This window comes from Fopius arisanus, unplaced genomic scaffold (assembly GCF_000806365.1).
Source record: "Fopius arisanus strain USDA-PBARC FA_bdor unplaced genomic scaffold, ASM80636v1 scaffold00015, whole genome shotgun sequence".
NCBI classification, from domain to species: Eukaryota; Metazoa; Arthropoda; class Insecta; order Hymenoptera; family Braconidae; genus Fopius; species Fopius arisanus.
The window spans coordinates 1,526,123-1,542,949 of NW_011887754.1; the positions used below are offsets into that span (position 1 = coordinate 1,526,123).

The 16,827-nt window shown below is 38.0% G+C and overlaps 4 protein-coding genes across 11 annotated transcripts; 2 read left to right on the top strand and 2 right to left on the bottom strand.

Annotated features, from left to right (window-relative positions):
• Nucleotides 1-392: 392 nt before the first annotated feature.
• LOC105263608 (periodic tryptophan protein 2 homolog) lies at nt 393-3,429 on the top strand. Its single transcript, XM_011299915.1, has 2 exons — nt 393-540; nt 616-3,429. The coding sequence occupies exons 1-2, from the start codon at nt 523-525 to the stop codon at nt 3,364-3,366; spliced, it is 2,769 nt and encodes a 922-aa protein (XP_011298217.1). The 5' UTR covers nt 393-522; the 3' UTR covers nt 3,367-3,429.
• alka (alkaliphile) lies at nt 3,376-6,668 on the bottom strand. Of its 6 annotated transcripts, none has more exons than XM_011299910.1 (10): nt 6,579-6,668; nt 6,427-6,497; nt 5,533-6,342; nt 5,384-5,457; nt 5,180-5,279; nt 4,945-5,099; nt 4,693-4,848; nt 4,045-4,418; nt 3,816-3,953; nt 3,376-3,730 (listed from the first exon to the last, which is right to left on the bottom strand). In XM_011299910.1, exons 3-10 carry the CDS (start codon nt 5,595-5,597, stop codon nt 3,467-3,469), a joined length of 1,326 nt encoding a protein of 441 aa, XP_011298212.1. In that variant the 5' UTR covers nt 5,598-6,342; nt 6,427-6,497; nt 6,579-6,668; the 3' UTR covers nt 3,376-3,466. The 6 variants fall into 6 exon arrangements, with proteins under 6 accessions (XP_011298212.1, XP_011298216.1, XP_011298215.1 ...); XM_011299914.1 differs by having other exon boundaries at nt 5,533-5,650; nt 5,937-6,342; nt 6,427-6,658; XM_011299913.1 differs by having other exon boundaries at nt 5,533-5,673; nt 5,937-6,342; nt 6,427-6,658.
• A 140-nt stretch (nt 6,669-6,808) lies between these two features.
• LOC105263605 (elongation of very long chain fatty acids protein 4) lies at nt 6,809-13,578 on the top strand. 3 transcript variants are annotated; one of them, XM_011299906.1, is made up of 7 exons: nt 6,809-6,940; nt 11,057-11,138; nt 11,229-11,416; nt 11,511-11,591; nt 11,711-11,882; nt 12,078-12,355; nt 12,559-13,578. In XM_011299906.1, exons 1-7 carry the CDS (start codon nt 6,938-6,940, stop codon nt 12,694-12,696), a joined length of 942 nt encoding a protein of 313 aa, XP_011298208.1. In that variant the 5' UTR covers nt 6,809-6,937; the 3' UTR covers nt 12,697-13,578. The 3 variants fall into 3 exon arrangements, with proteins under 3 accessions (XP_011298208.1, XP_011298210.1, XP_011298209.1); XM_011299908.1 differs by lacking the exon at nt 6,809-6,940 and adding an exon at nt 9,531-9,609; XM_011299907.1 differs by lacking the exon at nt 6,809-6,940 and adding an exon at nt 9,564-9,800.
• Cc2d2a (Coiled-coil and C2 domain containing 2A) lies at nt 12,936-16,567 on the bottom strand. The gene is made up of 2 exons (XM_011299905.1): nt 14,658-16,567; nt 12,936-14,567 (listed from the first exon to the last, which is right to left on the bottom strand). The coding sequence occupies exons 1-2, from the start codon at nt 16,476-16,478 to the stop codon at nt 14,025-14,027; spliced, it is 2,364 nt and encodes a 787-aa protein (XP_011298207.1). The 5' UTR covers nt 16,479-16,567; the 3' UTR covers nt 12,936-14,024.
• Between the last annotated feature and the right edge of the window lie 260 nt (nt 16,568-16,827).

The window sequence follows — 16,827 nt, forward strand, 5'->3', positions numbered from 1 at the left end:
AAAAAAAAAAAAATGAATGACGGCGGGATCGAACCCGGGCCATCGGCGTGGTAGGCAAGCACGTTACCATTAAGACAACGCGCTCATTCTGAAAATATAATTTCATTAGTAGTATATCTTCAATAGATCGAATACTCGTTTTCATTTGAAATTCCACAAATGTGGCTTCCCTCTTCCGCCCGTTCTACAGTTGACTAAATTTCAGTTAAACAAATAAAAAACAAAAAGCATTCATGCCGCAGAAAATAAAATTCACCCCGTCGACTTGATGGACACCTCAGTATTGCGTGTGGCGCCGTCTTTTTCTTGGGGTGCAGTACTACGATGCCGCTGGGGTCACTCAAACCCCCAGAACTGAGCGTCTACTTCAGTCAATCCTCTTTGGGCTTTCATGCTCCATGATACTTTCCAGTCCATGCTTTATTTACTGAAGCATAAGTGATTAAATGGCTTTTTAACTAAGTACCTATAGAGAATTATTGAATATAAACGTTAATCACGTGGAGTTATAGATTAATTAGGATGAAATTTGCATACAAGGTAGGATTGTATACTTATTTTATTATAATAGTGAACTCAATCAACTATTTTTCTAACCATTTATTCCATTTACAGTTTAGTAATCTACTGGGTACTGTGTATCGGAAAGGAGATATAATATTTTCTTCCGATGGAACATCTGTTATTAGTCCTGTTGGAAATAGAATAACAATATTCGATTTGAAGAATAATAAATCAACAACACTCCCAGTAGAATCCAGATTCAACTTTAATGCCATTGACTTATCCCCTAATGGCACTGTACTCATTGCAATTAATGAAGAGGGTGAGGCGCATATCATCAGCCTAATCAGCAAAATGAGCATTTACAAGCACAGATTTAAAAGGCCCATAAAGTGTATTAAATTTTCAAATGATGGAAAATATTTTGCAGTGTGCAAAGAAAATAGAGTTTTTATTTTCAAGGCCCCTTGCCTTGAGACCGGTGACTTCAGCCCCTTTGTAATGGAGCGAATTTTTTCGGGGCCAATGGACGATACCACCATTCTTTGCTGGTCATTTGATTCTAAGTTTATCGCTGTAGGCTCCAAGGACACAACCACCAAACTTTACAGTCTGGCTAAATTAAAAAATTTCAAGCAATGCTCCCTGGGTGGTCACTCCGAGGAAATAGTCGCCTGTTTCTTCGAAAAGTCCTCGTACGATCTCACAACAGTCAGTAGAAATGGTCACCTCTGTATTTGGGAGTGCTCATTGGAGCCACAAGATCTCACTCTATATGAGCCTCCTCCCCTAAAAAGAGAGAAACAAAAACTAGACAGTGGCAGTGAGAGTGAAGACGATGTTGATTTGGAGAAAGCCATTGAAAAGATTGATAAACAACGAAAGCAATGGGAATGCAGGGTCAATTCAAGTTCATTTTCAAAAAGTATGAGGGACCAAGACAATGAGAATAAACTAGCTTACAAGCGACTAGCCAGACATTATCTAGCAGATGAGCCTAGAAAATGTGATAAATCAGCAATTTTAACAGCAGCAGCGTATCACGCAAAGACGCGAATTCTTGTCTCGGGATTTAGTAATGGCTCCTTCTTTCTCCACGAAATGCCCGAGGTCAATTTAATTCACTCGCTCAGTATTTCCAACCAGTGCATCTCGACGATAGCTCTGAACGTGACTGGCGACTTGATTGCTCTGGGCTGTGCCAAGTTGGGCCAACTTCTTGTTTGGGAGTGGCAGAGCGAAACATATGCTATGAAACAACAGGGTCATAGCACTTGCATGAACTCTTTAGCCTATAGTCCTGATGGTCAGTACATAATTACAGGTGGAGATGATGGAAAAGTTAAACTTTGGAATACTCTTAGTGGATTTTGCACAGTGACTTTCTCAGAGCACACTAGTTCCATCTCCCATGTATTATTCAGCCACAACAGGAAGTTTATTGTGTCAGCCTCATTGGATGGAACTGCTCGAGCTTATGATTTAGCTCGCTATAGAAATTTCAAAACATTCACATCGCCAAGACCTGTCCAATTCTCATGTCTAGCTCTGGATTCGAGCGATGAGTTCCTGGCGGCTGGGGGTCAGGATGTCTTTGACATTTACCTATGGAGTGTAAAACTTGGAACATTACTTGAGATTCTCACTGGCCACGAGGGCCCCGTCTCCAGCCTATCCTTCAATCCAAGTCCAGCTAGCACAGCTCTGGCCTCAGTCTCGTGGGGTGATAAGACCCTTAAATTATGGAATGCAATTGAGAGTGGATCAACTCATGAAACTATTCAATTAACTGCTGACGGACTGTGTGTAGTTTATAAACCCAGTGGGGATGAGGTTGCAGTTGCAACTTTAGATGGACAAATATCTTTCTTTGATTGCAAAACATCGAACCAAACTGGAAGCATCGAGGGGAGAAAAGACCTAACAAGTGGCCGAGCCGAAACCGATCTCATCACTGCTAAGAAGAGCCTCAAGGGAAAGGCATTCACCTCTCTTTGTTATACTGCTGATGGCTCCTGTATTCTCGCTGGTGGACACTCTAAAAATATCTGCATTTACAACATCAAGGAGTCTGTTCTTATTAAGAAGTTTGAAATAACACAGAATCACTCGTTTGATGCTGTCGATGATTTTATCAACAGAAGAAAGATTACCGATTTTGGTAATTTAGCGCTGGTAGAGGAGCGTGAGGAGAGGGAGGGTGGACATGTAGCTTTGAGGCTGCCTGGAGTGAAAAGTGGCGATATGACCAGTAGAAACATAAAACCAGAGATCAGGGTTTACAGCTTGCAATTTTCACCAACTGGCCAGGCCTGGGCTGCTGCCACCACCGAGGGTCTCTTGATTTATTCTCTAGATGTAGCACTGGTATTTGATCCGTTTCAACTTGAGTTGGGGATCACCATAAGCAGTGTTGTAGAAGTTCTCGAGACTGGAGAATATGCCAAGGCCCTTATGATGGCATTAAGACTCAATGAAAAGGATCTCATCAGAAATGTCATTGAGAGAATTCCTTGTGAAGATGTTGAGCTCACTGTTGCCACTCTCTCGCACCTTTATATTGACAAGTTACTAATGTTTACGGCCGTAGAATTTGAGAGGAGCCGACACATTCATTTTTATCTCATCTGGATTGAAATCATTCTTACGAAATCGGGGCACTTCATTAATTCACCTTTTCAACTACCCATTTTGCTCACTCTGAAAAAAAATATGCAGCAGAAGTACGATGATCTTGGTAGAATTTGTGACTTCAATCAATATACAATGAGTTTCATCAGAAATAGGGCTAAATTGAAAGTGCAGGTTAAAAAGAGTAATGCAGAATCCGATGGATCCGGAGACGATATGATGGTTGATTAATTATATACAAATTTTTTAAAGCAATTAAACATTTGTATTTGACAATTTATTATTATACAAATTATTAATTAAATATCATTGGCATCTGTTCAATCAAAATTTACGGGACTTTTTTTTTTAGGAGAACAATCGGCCAATACAAGGTAATAAACAATAGAAATAATGTTGGAAAAATAATCCGACTGTAACCATCTATTTTTCGGGAAAGAGTTTTTTTAGGTTTCCCTAAAATCTCTGGATCAAGCCAAGTGGTTTGCAATAAATGCTTACTCCCTGCTCTTGTTTTCCTGGGTTGTGGTGGTTGTGGTGGTTGTGGCGCAAATATAGACTCGTAATCCCATACCGATGAGCTTGAGGCTAGTCTCTAAAAAATTCGTAACATTGAAATATCTGTAGAATATCTCTAGCTGTTTCAGTTGGAACAACGATAAAAGAATAGTTAATTTTACAGTTGTCAATTGACGATGATAATTAACAGCTGTGTCCAGTGACTGTTGACGCCTCAAGTCCAGAACTTTGACCACAACGAATTCACTGAGAGAAGCAAATACGAACACCATGCACCCAGCCATCCATAAATCTAGGGCCTAACGATAAAGCAATCCATTTTAGCCGTTTGATTGTAAATCGATAATGAGGTCACACTGGATTACGAGAATGGATTACGATTATACTTACTTTGACATAAGCAACCGGTGGAATATCAGTCTTTAATCCAGTAAACATTGTTACTAAGGTAAGCATACTTGTAACGAGAAGTGTCACACGACCCGGTATGGCATCGAGACCCAGCCAGAAGCTGAACCATGATAGCATCACCACTAGTGTTGATGGGGCAAATGTTTGGATCAGGTGGTGACCAATTTGTCTTTCAAATTTAAAAAAAACAATGAGTCTTGAGAATTTGCCATTCTTCTCGGGTATGTGATTGGTTTCCTCCGATAATCGTGGTTTACCAAAGTCGTATTGGAGAAGCTTAAGCTCTGGGTTTACACTCACACCCCCGTCATCGCCCTCCCACCGGAGACGTAGCTTTTCACTGTTGTACGAGACTTGAATGAAATGACACGAATTTGTTTTTAAATATCCTATTTATGATCATTTGTATGGAAATTTAGGGCTTTTAGTTGTGAAACATCCGACTTTAAATCTTATGACAATTTTAATTTATGAGAATGTAAAGTCATTACATTGATTGATATAATGACACCCTAATTCATTCGATTTTCAAGTTATATTCTTTTTATTGATGTGCCGTTAATTCTATGTGAATCTCGTGACTCAAATTTATGGAACGCAACAATCCCAACATCCACAAAAACTCACAGCTCTCGATATATATGGGACACACTTGTATGTCCATGGGATACAGTTGAAATTCCATTTGGCAGGCTACAATAGCATGCATTCGAGCTGCGTATCTTACTGTTTTATTTCTAAAGAGGGTTACTGACGAGAATTTGTGAGTCAGAGTAGCAATTTCTGTAAGAAAAAATTACCCAATTAATGCAAAAGAAAAAAAAAACAAACGAAATTTTCTATAAATAATTGACTATGATGATGATCAGAAATATCTACCAGCGATTTTCGAATTTAGAAAATAGGGATCAGGCTGCCAAAGGTTGTCGAAAAATTCGGGTGGAAGGGTGACGTAATCATCGCCTTCCTCAAATATATCGTCCGGTATATTCAGGCGCGATTCCATCCAACTCTGTCGTATAAACATGTCCACTCTATATTAAATAGAATTGCATTAATTAAACTATAAACAAAAAATTGCAAAGTATTATACAATGGTATATGCAGTACTAACCGAAAATCCATATCTTCAACATTAATTGAATTTATATCTACGATGAAGAGATTGAAGTCCACAACCACTGGGCCACCTTTCGCAACAGATGGTCGAATTTCTACAGCAACCCAATGACAAGTTGTAAATATAAAGGTAGACATAGTGAATAACGGGTTGATAAAAATCGTTGAATTATTATATTACTTAAATGAAGTACTGTACCCTTGATATAGTCCTTTGGAAGTACAACTTCCGGTCTTACAGTTGAATTTTTCTTTTGCTCCGCATTATATAATCTACATAAAATAACAAGATGGCAAAAATTGAAAATAATATTAATATAAGTGGCAATGCAAGTAAATGATAATTACCGGGCTCCGCACTCGGCTCCATCCATTAGATAGACAACAAATAAGAAAATAATGTACCAACTCATCCTCAATTCTTACCAGTGGACCATCATCAAATGGCGGCAATTTCGCTGTTGGACTAGCACGTAAAACTATCATCATCTAGCCGCCAATCAATCAATCAGCCAAATTGGCGACAATTATATTTAATTGTTCAATGTTATAATTTGATGCAGGTATCAATTATAAATTCTTATCAGTTATAAACAAGTTGTCGTTCTTGTTTTGTCTTATTTTCTTTTATATATCATTTTTCTCTCAAGTAATTCCCTTGGATTAACGGTAAATCACAAAGTCAAGTGGCCTTGATCGATAAAAAATAAAAGGAAGAGTAAAAATCTTATACATACTGCTTGGAACGGTACCTGCGCTACATCCAACGACCTCAATTCTGCGACCTCCTTGTGTATCCCCCCAGAGTCATTGAAAAGAAATTTCAGGGGGCCATTGGACCCCATTGGCATATTACTGAAATCTGTCTTTCCCAACACCTATATTGCCATAGATTTTTCGACATGAAGAGTGATGTTAGTGTGATGTCAGCTCGAGTATCTTTCAATCAATCATTTAATTAACAAGTAAGGGCGCTTATTCAAAATGGTACTGATTTTTTACATCTTCTTTACAACGATAAAACTATTTAGTGTTTACTGGCCTTTGCCATATATTCTTTCACCCTCCAGCAGTTCAGAGTGAAAGGAGCGCTCGGCACTTTTCCATTGGAGCTTTTTTATTTTCTCGTGTCTGCGACTGGGTTGAAGCTCAGAGAGGCTGTGGCCGTCACCCACCACATTCATGAAGATTTTGCATTTAGGATTATTCACAAAGAAATAAATCATTGAATTGTAAAAATACCTTCGAAGAATGCTAATTGGAAAGTACATGCGCGCTTTCTCATTTATGGCCAAGACGAGGTGCTCCATTTGCTATTGCCCATGAAAAAAAAAACTGTAATGATAATAATAATGCTCTGTCGTGAAAGAATGGTCAAAGTCGTTTTGTGGAACCTCTTTAAGCTTCTTCTCGCTGCTTTTGTTATAACTTGTCGTCTTGTCGTAGAATAAATTGTGCAAGAGACAGTGTAAAAGTTGATGGCGATAGAAGGTGGTCGTCTTGTGGATGCTCCTTGCTGGGGAGGAATATATGTATTGATTTCAGTTATGGCGGCCGGCCGGCACCCGTAAGCTCTGCATTTTCGTGCTCATCATCCAGTTGTTTTGTTGCTTTAAATTATGGAGGTAAAAGAAGGTGTTAAAGCTTCGTAATACTGTTATAAATAACATTAAAACTCAATTAATAATATCATCTGAATATTATTGGCTTGATCAATATTTTTAAAGCAAGTACTCAGCGAGTTTATGGACTAATGGTATGTACTCTGATTTATTGGTATTTATTACCAAATTGGGAATTCCCTCAATATCATAAATATAATATATGCCACATATACATAGATGGAATTTTTAAATTCATGATGAATGAATGAAACCTCGGTCACTTTCTCCGCACAAAATCCCATTAAATTGGCCATTTTCGTAAGTTATCTTCTCTTTATAAAGTTTCCCTGGATTTAGAGAGAAGATTTTATAACACCTTCCAGTTATTAAGGCTACATTTCAATGATTAATTATTAATAATCTTTGCCTCATTTCTATCTCATGGTGTAGAGTGGTAAACGCTTGCACTTTCTAAGCATCTCGTTGCACTTGAGAAACTTCACTTTCGCTGCATGTATCGTCGTCGGATCCTTCATAAATATGTTTATATATCAATTTGAGTTTTATCCAATGGCAATTGGGAAATGGGAAATTGGGAAATGGGAAATTGGGAAATTATTTACTCGTACTTATAGTACGGGGAAATTTAGTGCGCCGTATGGTAATGACATTGAAGTATCTATCTTTGATGATTGTCAGGTCTTGAATCTCGAGCGTTTTCCATTGTTTTGACAAATAGTATGATATTGAAGACAGATCATTATCAGTCTTGTTCGCCTGGGTGTCATTCATATGTTCAAATAAAGAGACTGCTGTTTTTTTTCACAATATGCTACAGGATAGGGGGAATTTGTAGAAAGTGAAACCTCACCAACGCGTCCATCTATTTGATCCACACACTCAACGAGTTATCACTCGGTATACCTAACTAACTAACAACGTACACTTGGAGCTTGGACTGTTAGTGAAACCATAGTCGGAAGTCAAGTTTCCTTATGCCTCGATTATTTTCCTACGTCAGTTTTTTTCCGTTATCTCTTTTCAAGTCCACCATTCAAATTGTACATTCAGCAGCGGGTGTATTGTGGGTGGATTGATGAACACCAGCTCTTTTGCTCATCGATATTTTCCCGCATTTTTCTGGCATTTCCGTAGCAATCATGTTTCATTGAGAGAATCGTTTTTGATTTTATTATTGCGTTTTGTGAATTTCCCTCCATTCTGTCATTCAATGAATTATTTAATTTCATTACTCGCTAGTTCTCCTCTCCAGAAGATTAAATGAAATGTTTATTGAGTGAAAGGACGATAACACTCTCTATTAAAACGGCTTTTCCCCTCGTTTGATATTCGTTGATTGAAGACCATCAGTGAATTAAGAATAGCATGTCAATTATTCTCACTATATTTTCAAATATTATTCCAAACACTTGCGTCATCGAATAAAAAGAACTACATGAACTCTGTTCTGTTAGCAAAATCTGTGAAAGTCTGTGAAGCCGAGTAAGTACGACTTATTCTAGGAACAGTTGCATAAGTCTCAAGTGTAAATAAAATGTTTGGACTTTGCAAATATTTCACTATCTTTTATTCCGTATTTGTGTATTTTTCACCTCTTAATTCTTGGCATATGTCAATGTTTATTAATGAAAAAATTAAATAGTCTTTTTCGGAAGATAGTAAAAAAAATGCTTGAAACGTAATTGAAGAATCTTGAGAATGAAATATCAAATGAAAAAGTCCACGTGTCATGCCAAGTTGGATAGCAGCGTGAAGAACAGCGTCAACACTTGCCACATTCGACTAGTCAAACGATGACGACTGCTAAAAAATAAGGACATAAAATTCCTCATGGTTGTTTGTGCATCGATCACTGGAGTTTGTGAATTTTCAAAGGAGAAACATCATTGGCCGGTGGAGAGAGTGACGGGGGAGTTGTGTGATGAGGTGACGTGGTGATTATCCAGCCAGGAAGATAGCGCGCTACTGACCGAGACCCAAGCAGACCCAACCAGAAAAGAAGGAAAAAAAATGCCACGACAAAATTGGTATATTTTGAAAGTATGCCCCAGGCCATTAATACTGTCGATTCGGAGAAGCTCAGTGGCCACAGATGTATAAATTATCGTGATACCTCTTAGATCATCGGTCCATGACATTTTTAAATGCCTCCAGGAATCTAAGCAACAGAGTTTTGCTTTCTCGCATTGTGTGGCCCACAAAATAAAAAAATATCCGAGATTTTCGATGGGGTAACATCAGTTGGGTCCCACCTCCCTCATTTCTCATTAAATTGGGTCCAGCCAACGGTATAACAACGGTAGAACAGGTTTTGTTCGGGACACTTTGACCCTTGGAGCGTTCCTCTTTTATCTTTATTACCTTTGCACTATTTTCCACAAGAAACATAATTTTTCATTTAAGAGAAAAAAAAAACGGAACAAATTCGGGAGTCAGCAAAAGATGAATGATTTTTCATAGTGTTTTCATAGTCAACGATAAACTCTCGTTTTATGAGATATTTTTTTATATGATCCTCTCGGGAATAATATTACTATTGATGAAAAATAGGATAGAATTGTTAAGAATGTCGTCAAAATGGGGAAAAAAAAGGAAGTGATGACTGGTGGCTGGTGGTTGGTGGTTGGTGGCTGATGGCTGATGGCTTGTGGCTGGTGGATATTCCTCTATCCCCACGTGCATATCGTATTGGCCCCGTTCTACCTGTGGTACGCCTACCAATATTGGCTGAGGCGCATGGTGAGGCTAAAGTTATAAAGACCACTCGGCTGTCCCGTTCAGAGACGCTGGCACTTTCGTGGTAAGACGTCGTCGTTTCGCCCATCCGACGACGCATTCTCCTATTTTTCCCTCATTCTCATTATTTATCCATCCACCCAAGTCATGTCTTTATAGATCATTGTGAAATATTATCATTTAATATTCAATATTTGCTGAGAGCTTGATTTTTTGCTCAATTCTTTCCTATTTCCCCATTGAATTTTATTCCAGGTAAGTTTAGATGTTTTTTTTTTATCTCTTATAAGTGATTTTTGTATTATGGAGAGTAATGACAGGTGTAAATCGGCGTGTAATTGAAATATCAAAGTGAATAGCCGCGTGATAAAACGAAAAATCAATCAGCTAATAGCGTTCCCACATCTCTAAGTTAATTCAAACGAGAGTGAAATTCTTGTCTATATAAAACTCATTTAATCGGTTTCGCTGAAAATAATCAAACGCTAGTGAAAGTTGAGGCTGTAAGGATATAAGTGTAAAGAACGAGCTCAGATTGCCACGATCGTGTGATATATGTAAAAAAGAGAAGAGAGTCTGGATTGGCATTCAATCTAGTGGAGAAACCGCTGCGATACACCGACTCATAATTTTTCCTCATTTCAAGTTATTTTTGAATACCTAAAGCGACAAATATATTTTTAACTCATTATTTATTCATTACTCTGGATTTGTGTGTAAAATTAAAGGACCAGTGCTTTCCTTCTTGATATTTTAAATATTCATATTTTTCCAATATTGCTGATAATTTATGAGAAAAAACCCTAAGATGAAATCATATTGCTACGTTATTATAGATAATTTTTTGTAATTAAAGAGAGAGTAGAGTAAAAGTTGGAAAAAAATTTCACACTTATTGAGAAAAGAAGTTGCAAAGCAAGTTGGAATTCGTAGTATGGACGATTAATGGAATGGTGAACATAGTGGGAAAGTTATTACCATCAGGCACGAGAAATTTATTTTCATTTAATAGTTACAAAAATTATCAACTCTCTCACCTGTTCTCAAGAGACATTTAGTGGGTGAAAATATAATTAAAGAGGTAAAGCCTCACGGCTCATATAATAGACATTCTTACCAACTTTCATGAAGATATGAAAGCTCATACCATTGGAAAATATATTAAAAACTGGCGTTTCCTTCTGTCTTTGGAGCGTTTATTCATTAGAGAAATAATAAAAATTATAATAATGGGAATGGGAAATTTTGCTTGGCGATGGTGAAGTGCAAATGCTTCAAGGCTTTTCACGATAACGAATAAGGAATGTTCAAGTCATATTTACTAATCATTGGGGACAGTCGTGCTGAGGATAGTTGAACGTAATTTCTTTCTATTATTTTTCCTTTTTTTCAGTCATTTTTGCTATCCATTCTTTTTTTTGTTTTCTCGGTTTTATTACAATAATCTATGAATTTTACCGTTTTGGTCGTAGCCATATGTTTATTATTATTCAAATAGCATTTAATTTCAGGTGATGGCAGACCTTATTAATTCAACGTCGATATTTTTCACTAGTGCATATGATTATTACCTCTGGACACTGTCATTAGCAGGTTATATTATTTATAATTTTATTCTATAGATGAATATTTAATTGATCTCAAGAACTTTATCAAATGAAAAATAATAAAATTCAATTGAAGATGACAGAACCAGAGGATGGCTATTGGTAGATTCGCCGACGCCTACTCTACTCTACACCATGATATATTTATTCATAGTGTGGGTAGGACCAAAAGTCATGAGAAATAGAAAAGCATTCAAATTAACTTGGCTTCTGGTACCGTACAATTTTGCAATGGCGCTCCTCAACGGATACATTGCGGTCCAGGTACATAATATTCAGAAATTTCAATACAAAAAATTCCCATTAGTTAATTTTCACGTTCCCTTGATTTCATGATTTTTTCTATTGGCTTTTTCAGTTATTCATAGCATCGACTAAATTGAGGTATAGTTACGTATGCCAGCCGATAAGGAATACGTGGCGGACGGAAGAGCTGCAGGTAGAGTTAATAGTAGGAAAAATCGAAAATTTTCCCCAAAATAAATGCACTTGTATGCACTAATTTTTTTTTCTTCTTCTTCTTCTTCCATTGACTAATCGATATGGGCGTTTTTAAAGATTGCGAATGCTGTTTGGTGGTACTACTTCAGCAAACTCCTAGAGTTCTGCGATACTTTCTTCTTCATATTGAGAAAAAAGGACAATCAACTGAGCTTCCTACACGTGTATCATCATTCTACCATGTTTTCATTGTGGTGGATTGGAATAAAATGGGTTCCCAGTGGTTCAAGTGAGTAATAAATAAAGCTTTTATTTCGTGGAATTAGTCGCGTGCGCTGAAAAGTTGGCCGATAATCAGCTATATATGTGGTTAACAACCAATGCAGTTGTTAGCGGTAAAAAAAGAGAAGAAAAAAAAACGTGTAAATATCACATCGGAGTAATGACTGAAGATAATGTGTTTTTGTTGTTTTTGTACGTTTAGCCTTCTTGCCGGCCATGGTCAACAGTTTTATCCACGTGCTCATGTACTCGTATTATGGTCTCGCTGCGTTTGGGCCATCGGTTGCCAAGTATCTCTGGTGGAAGAAATACTTGACTATTCTTCAGCTCATTCAATTCACAAGTGCTCTCATTCTTGGCATCAATGGCATTAAGAATGGATGTGATTTTCCCCTGTGGATGCAGTATGCACTGGTCATTTATATGGTGTCTTTCATCGTCCTATTTGGCAATTTCTATGCCAAGGCCTATATTGCCAAGGTATATCAAATCAAACGTTATATTTGGAGATTTTTTCTTCTTTGTAATATACCCCGGAATACTTATAGATAACGAAAAAAATTTTAATTTTACTCCCCTTTACGATTTTCCTAAATGATGAATCAGTAGCGAATTGGAGGTGAAAATTGTGCAAGTAATTTGAATTCTGGTTTGTTTTTTTTTTTTTTTTGCATTTTCTTCAGGGTAAGCAGGCATACGCAAATCGACAAAATGCAGCGCTGAAGAAAAAAAAATTGGCTGACGAGGAGGTAACGACGAGTAAAATCAATGGACGGCACAACGGTGTATCGAATGGCATTACTTCGAAGAAGATTCAGTGAAGAAATAACGTAACGTCATTCTACTACTTTATTCATTTGTCATCAAAAAAGCCTCAAAGAGTCAAGTGGCTCAGGGAGCCCGTAGAGACGACACCTTTTCTTTATGCTTGTATTTCCTTTTCGTCTGTTAACCATGAGGAACCACCACACGCAAGTCATTCTCGCTCTCAATGACTCGACATTCCTGAGCCCATGGACCTCGCAAACCTCCAATCATTTCTTTTTTCCATATATCATTGTTTTTTTTTTCTATCTTCACTCTAATTTTTTTGTCACCCTGAAGTGAGAAATAGGATAATAGGTTGCAAAAATTTGTGTATATATTATGTAGGTAGTTTATCCGGGACAGGGGCATGCACGGAAATTAAACAAATGGGAAGTCAATTATTTCTCGCCTCATGGTGATATTTTTCTTGTTTTTATGGACGAAAAAAAAAGAGAAGGATATTAATTTAAGTGTCGCTCGGCGCGTGACCGATTGAGTGAGTGGTTGAAATATAATTTATTGTCTTAGATTAATGCTGATTTGCGCAGAAAAAATATTCCAATGCATGGGAAATGGAAATTCCACACAAAGACGTGGCCAGCGTTGAATGTGATTGCATTTATAATTGATACTTCAAAGGGCTATTTATCTCGTTATTGTTTTTTCGTATCCAAAATCAGGTTTTAAGGCGTTTGAGAACAATTTATGCTTGTCTCACTGCCATAATCGAATTTGCGGAAATCTCCGATTCAATAGTAAAAAAGAATTTTTATCAATAATTAGGGGAAAAAGCCACCAATATCTAAGTGATTCATTAGGAAAAGACGAATTAATTTCAACAAGTTGGAGTTTTTTCCAATTTTTCTACAGAACAAATGATTGAATTAAATCTAAAAGATAAAGAGTTCACGAAACGTGTACAATTACATACCAGGGACTACAATGTAAGATTTCGCAATGTTCGATCGTGTATTGAATCGCAGTAGAAGAAGACAATGCGAATAAAATTCCAGCAATCTGCCTTCAATGGGCACAAATAATACCATTAGATCGTACATATGTTATTAGTTTCACATTATGTTTATTTCCCTCCAGGTAGTCAGAAAAAAAAGTGTTTTTATTTTATTTTTTTTAATTAATTCAGCAAGTCATCTTGCTCAATGGACTAAAATAAGCAAAATAATTCAGTTGAATTACTCTCTTGTGTACTTTCACATATATATATTTATAATATATATTTTTTCCAAGCTGATAATGAAATCTTAGGCAATAAAATATTGTTATGTTTATCATTGTCCAATTGTCAGTTGCATAGATAATTATTGAACACTGGTTTATTTCATCAGTCTCGGTTTTTTAATATTAAAACAGCTAACCACAGTGATGAGGTTTTGGCCACATAACGCTGCAAATGACAAACTAGAGCGAATTCTACAGGTCCCGTAACCTCTTGGAGTCGCGTGGAAGCGAATAATTCTAGTAATTCGTCCATTGGCGACCAACGAAGATTGAGTACGAAGCCGTGAAGGTGATAAGCATGATAAAGCTGTCTTAAATCTTTTTTCTCAAGCTGTCCGTCATTACGGCTCGATAATTTCAAGAGGAATCCTCGAAGGAGAGACATTGCATGTCGATTGAAGACCGTTGTCAAGCCCATTCCACTTCTCCATTGCGACAATCTGTCTTTCAAGTGATTCTCTATCTCGAGGTGCGCATCTTTCTCTTGATCAGGATTTCTCAATACACCGTCTTCTATCTCCAGAATTTGAGGCTCGTGCCCTGGGGGGGCACTTGACAATGTACCCAATGCTTGCCACTCACTCGCTATTTTCGTGTTGAATTTTATATCTGATATAGTTGATGTTTTCTGAAGGTTCTTCCAGACCTGAAATAAATACCATGACTATTACATGAATACAGAACGTATAGTTATATATAGCATGAAAAGAAAAGTAAAAATTTAATGTAGACTGACATTCTGATGACTTATCATCCTCAAAACTTTGATGATAGAGCACCTAGAATCCCCAAAATTGTATTGTTCACCATTCTCTGGATCCCACAGAACATGTTGGTTTTTATCATTGAGCGAAATAACAAAACCTGCCCAATTTCTTGCTTGAGAAGTGCCAATTAGAACGTAAGCCTCAAGCCCCAGTCCTCGAAGGAGAGTGGCCAGTAATGCAGCTCGTCCAAAATGATCGATTTTATTGAGTTTGAAGGCCTGCCTGGGTGTCAATGGTCCATACTGGGAAGGTAAGGGAGTCAGTAGCATGGCCAATCTTGCAGCGTCCTCGGTTGTATCAGTTCCGGGTATTTTATACGGAATAAGTAGACACCGTTGAATGGCTCTAGAGAGATTCTCCAGAGAGCTCATCTCCAAGCTCTCCCCATTAGTCAGTCTCTCCATCCTCATTAATATGTAAATTCTGGTGTACGAACGCATTGGGCTCGCCTGGACGTAACCCAAACGAACGACGGGACTGATTAACGGTGAGAGGCCAATCCATCTCTCAACTTGTTGGTAGTTACGGGTCAACTCCAGGGGAATGATTGACGCCCCCAGCCACTGAAGGCCCCACACAGGGTGCTGATCATAAAGAGACAATTTTATGTTAGAATCTCTTCGACGAGAGGGTCTGGAAAAATGGATGGTATGCTGCCAAACTGGGCTAGCCCCTTCGGAGGCACTGGTCGCCTGCCTCAACTCTCCCCACTCAATTTCAACTATTGGCTGAACTAGCGTCGATTCTTCACGCACTGGCACCTCCACACCCCTCAATACAGTTATGCTCAAGACTGGCTCACATGCGCCTCGGAATTTTGGGCCGGATGTACCTGACGATGGTCTGAGTGGCCGTCTCGCTTGTAACCAGTTGCCAAACGAGATGTCCCATAGAGACATAAACGAGAACACTGGCTGTTCGAGGACCATCACATCTCCGAGCGGTCGACCATCTTTTTTCTTCTCATTGGTTTGTAAATGCAATAGTGGTTTATCATATTGGAGGCTCGAGGCTTGCTCCTCTAAGCTAAAGTATCTCACGTGTTTATTCATCATCTTTCGCCTTATTTTGAGAAGGGAGAGAGAGTTTTGGGGATCATTCGGATCGTTAGTCTCAGTAGGCTTGCATGAGATCATTGGAAGGTAGGAGCCCCCTTCAATTGACAGAGATATCGTGTACATGAGAGTTCCTGAGTGAGATATACCTGATTGGTCCTTCATTGAGAAATCAATCTGCAATTTTTTATCTTTAACACATCTCGTCGGTAATGGAAACGGCAAATCGCTGCAGTGGCCCTCGCGAGATTGCACTCTCAGTGATAAATTGTTTGATTCTAGAGAATTATTCACCAGCAGTTTGTATAACTTTCTATTGAAAGGACTCACTATTTTGCAAATGACTTTTTCGCGGTAGAGCACTGACACTGAATTTATTTCCAAGGACTTTGATTGGTCTGAAGAGATGATATTCACCTCACGGATTGCCATTTCCAGGAGGTTTTGGGGAATTTTGGAGACTTTATGGGTGTCCATTGCTCGTTGGTGCCCCACTTGGTAGGGCTTTACTACACTATGAGTCAATGGACCAGTTGAAGAGATGTATAAACCATCTTCTGAGAGTCTGTCAGCGCCGCCTAATGAATTCACCTTGGTATCCCCTTTTTTAATTAACAACTCGTCGTTAGGCATTTCTAAACGTGGACGTGCATAGCACAGGGTTAATTTTTTTTTCTTTCTTTTTTTGTCGGCAGGGGGGGAGGAGTTGACAATAAAATTTAGGTGTCTCGACATTGGAAACAATAAAATACTGAGAAAAATTATTAGAATACGCTGGTAAAGATGAAACCAGTCAATGGATTTGTCAAGACTGCCAAGCGGGTTGAAACTAGCCCATGTTGTAGGTGCATTATTGTCAGTTGTGGGTCAGGGAACTATGGTAACGGAACAGGTGGTGACAATCGTAACACAAAATACGTCTTTGCTTTTTCTGTTATTCTAACAGAATGCATCGAGATAAACGATTAAAATGACGAGTCATAAGCATTAAATCTCTTGGGAACAATAAAACTATTCTAAAGTGCAAACATCTCTAAAAATAATAAAACCAATTCATCAATATGTCATAGGAGACTATAACGTC

Bases quoted from the DNA above. Each gene is read 5' to 3' on its own strand.
- alka (XM_011299910.1), bottom strand. From the start codon at position 5,597: ATGAGTTGGTACATTATTTTCTTATTTGTTGTCTATCTAATGGATGGA. The intron at 5,458-5,532 runs GTAATTATCATT...TATTTTATGTAG, and splicing joins GGAGCCGAGTGCGGAGCCCG to ATTATATAATGCGGAGCAAA. The intron at 4,849-4,944 runs GTAGATATTTCT...TTTTTCTTACAG, and splicing joins TCTAAATTCGAAAATCGCTG to AAATTGCTACTCTGACTCAC.
- LOC105263605 (XM_011299906.1), top strand. The intron at 11,417-11,510 runs GTACATAATATT...TGGCTTTTTCAG, and splicing joins ACGGATACATTGCGGTCCAG to TTATTCATAGCATCGACTAA. The intron at 12,356-12,558 runs GTATATCAAATC...CATTTTCTTCAG, and splicing joins CCAAGGCCTATATTGCCAAG to GGTAAGCAGGCATACGCAAA.
- Cc2d2a (XM_011299905.1), bottom strand. From the start codon at position 16,478: ATGTCGAGACACCTAAATTTTATTGTCAACTCCTCCCCCCCTGCCGAC. The intron at 14,568-14,657 runs GTCAGTCTACAT...TATTTATTTCAG, and splicing joins GGATGATAAGTCATCAGAAT to GTCTGGAAGAACCTTCAGAA.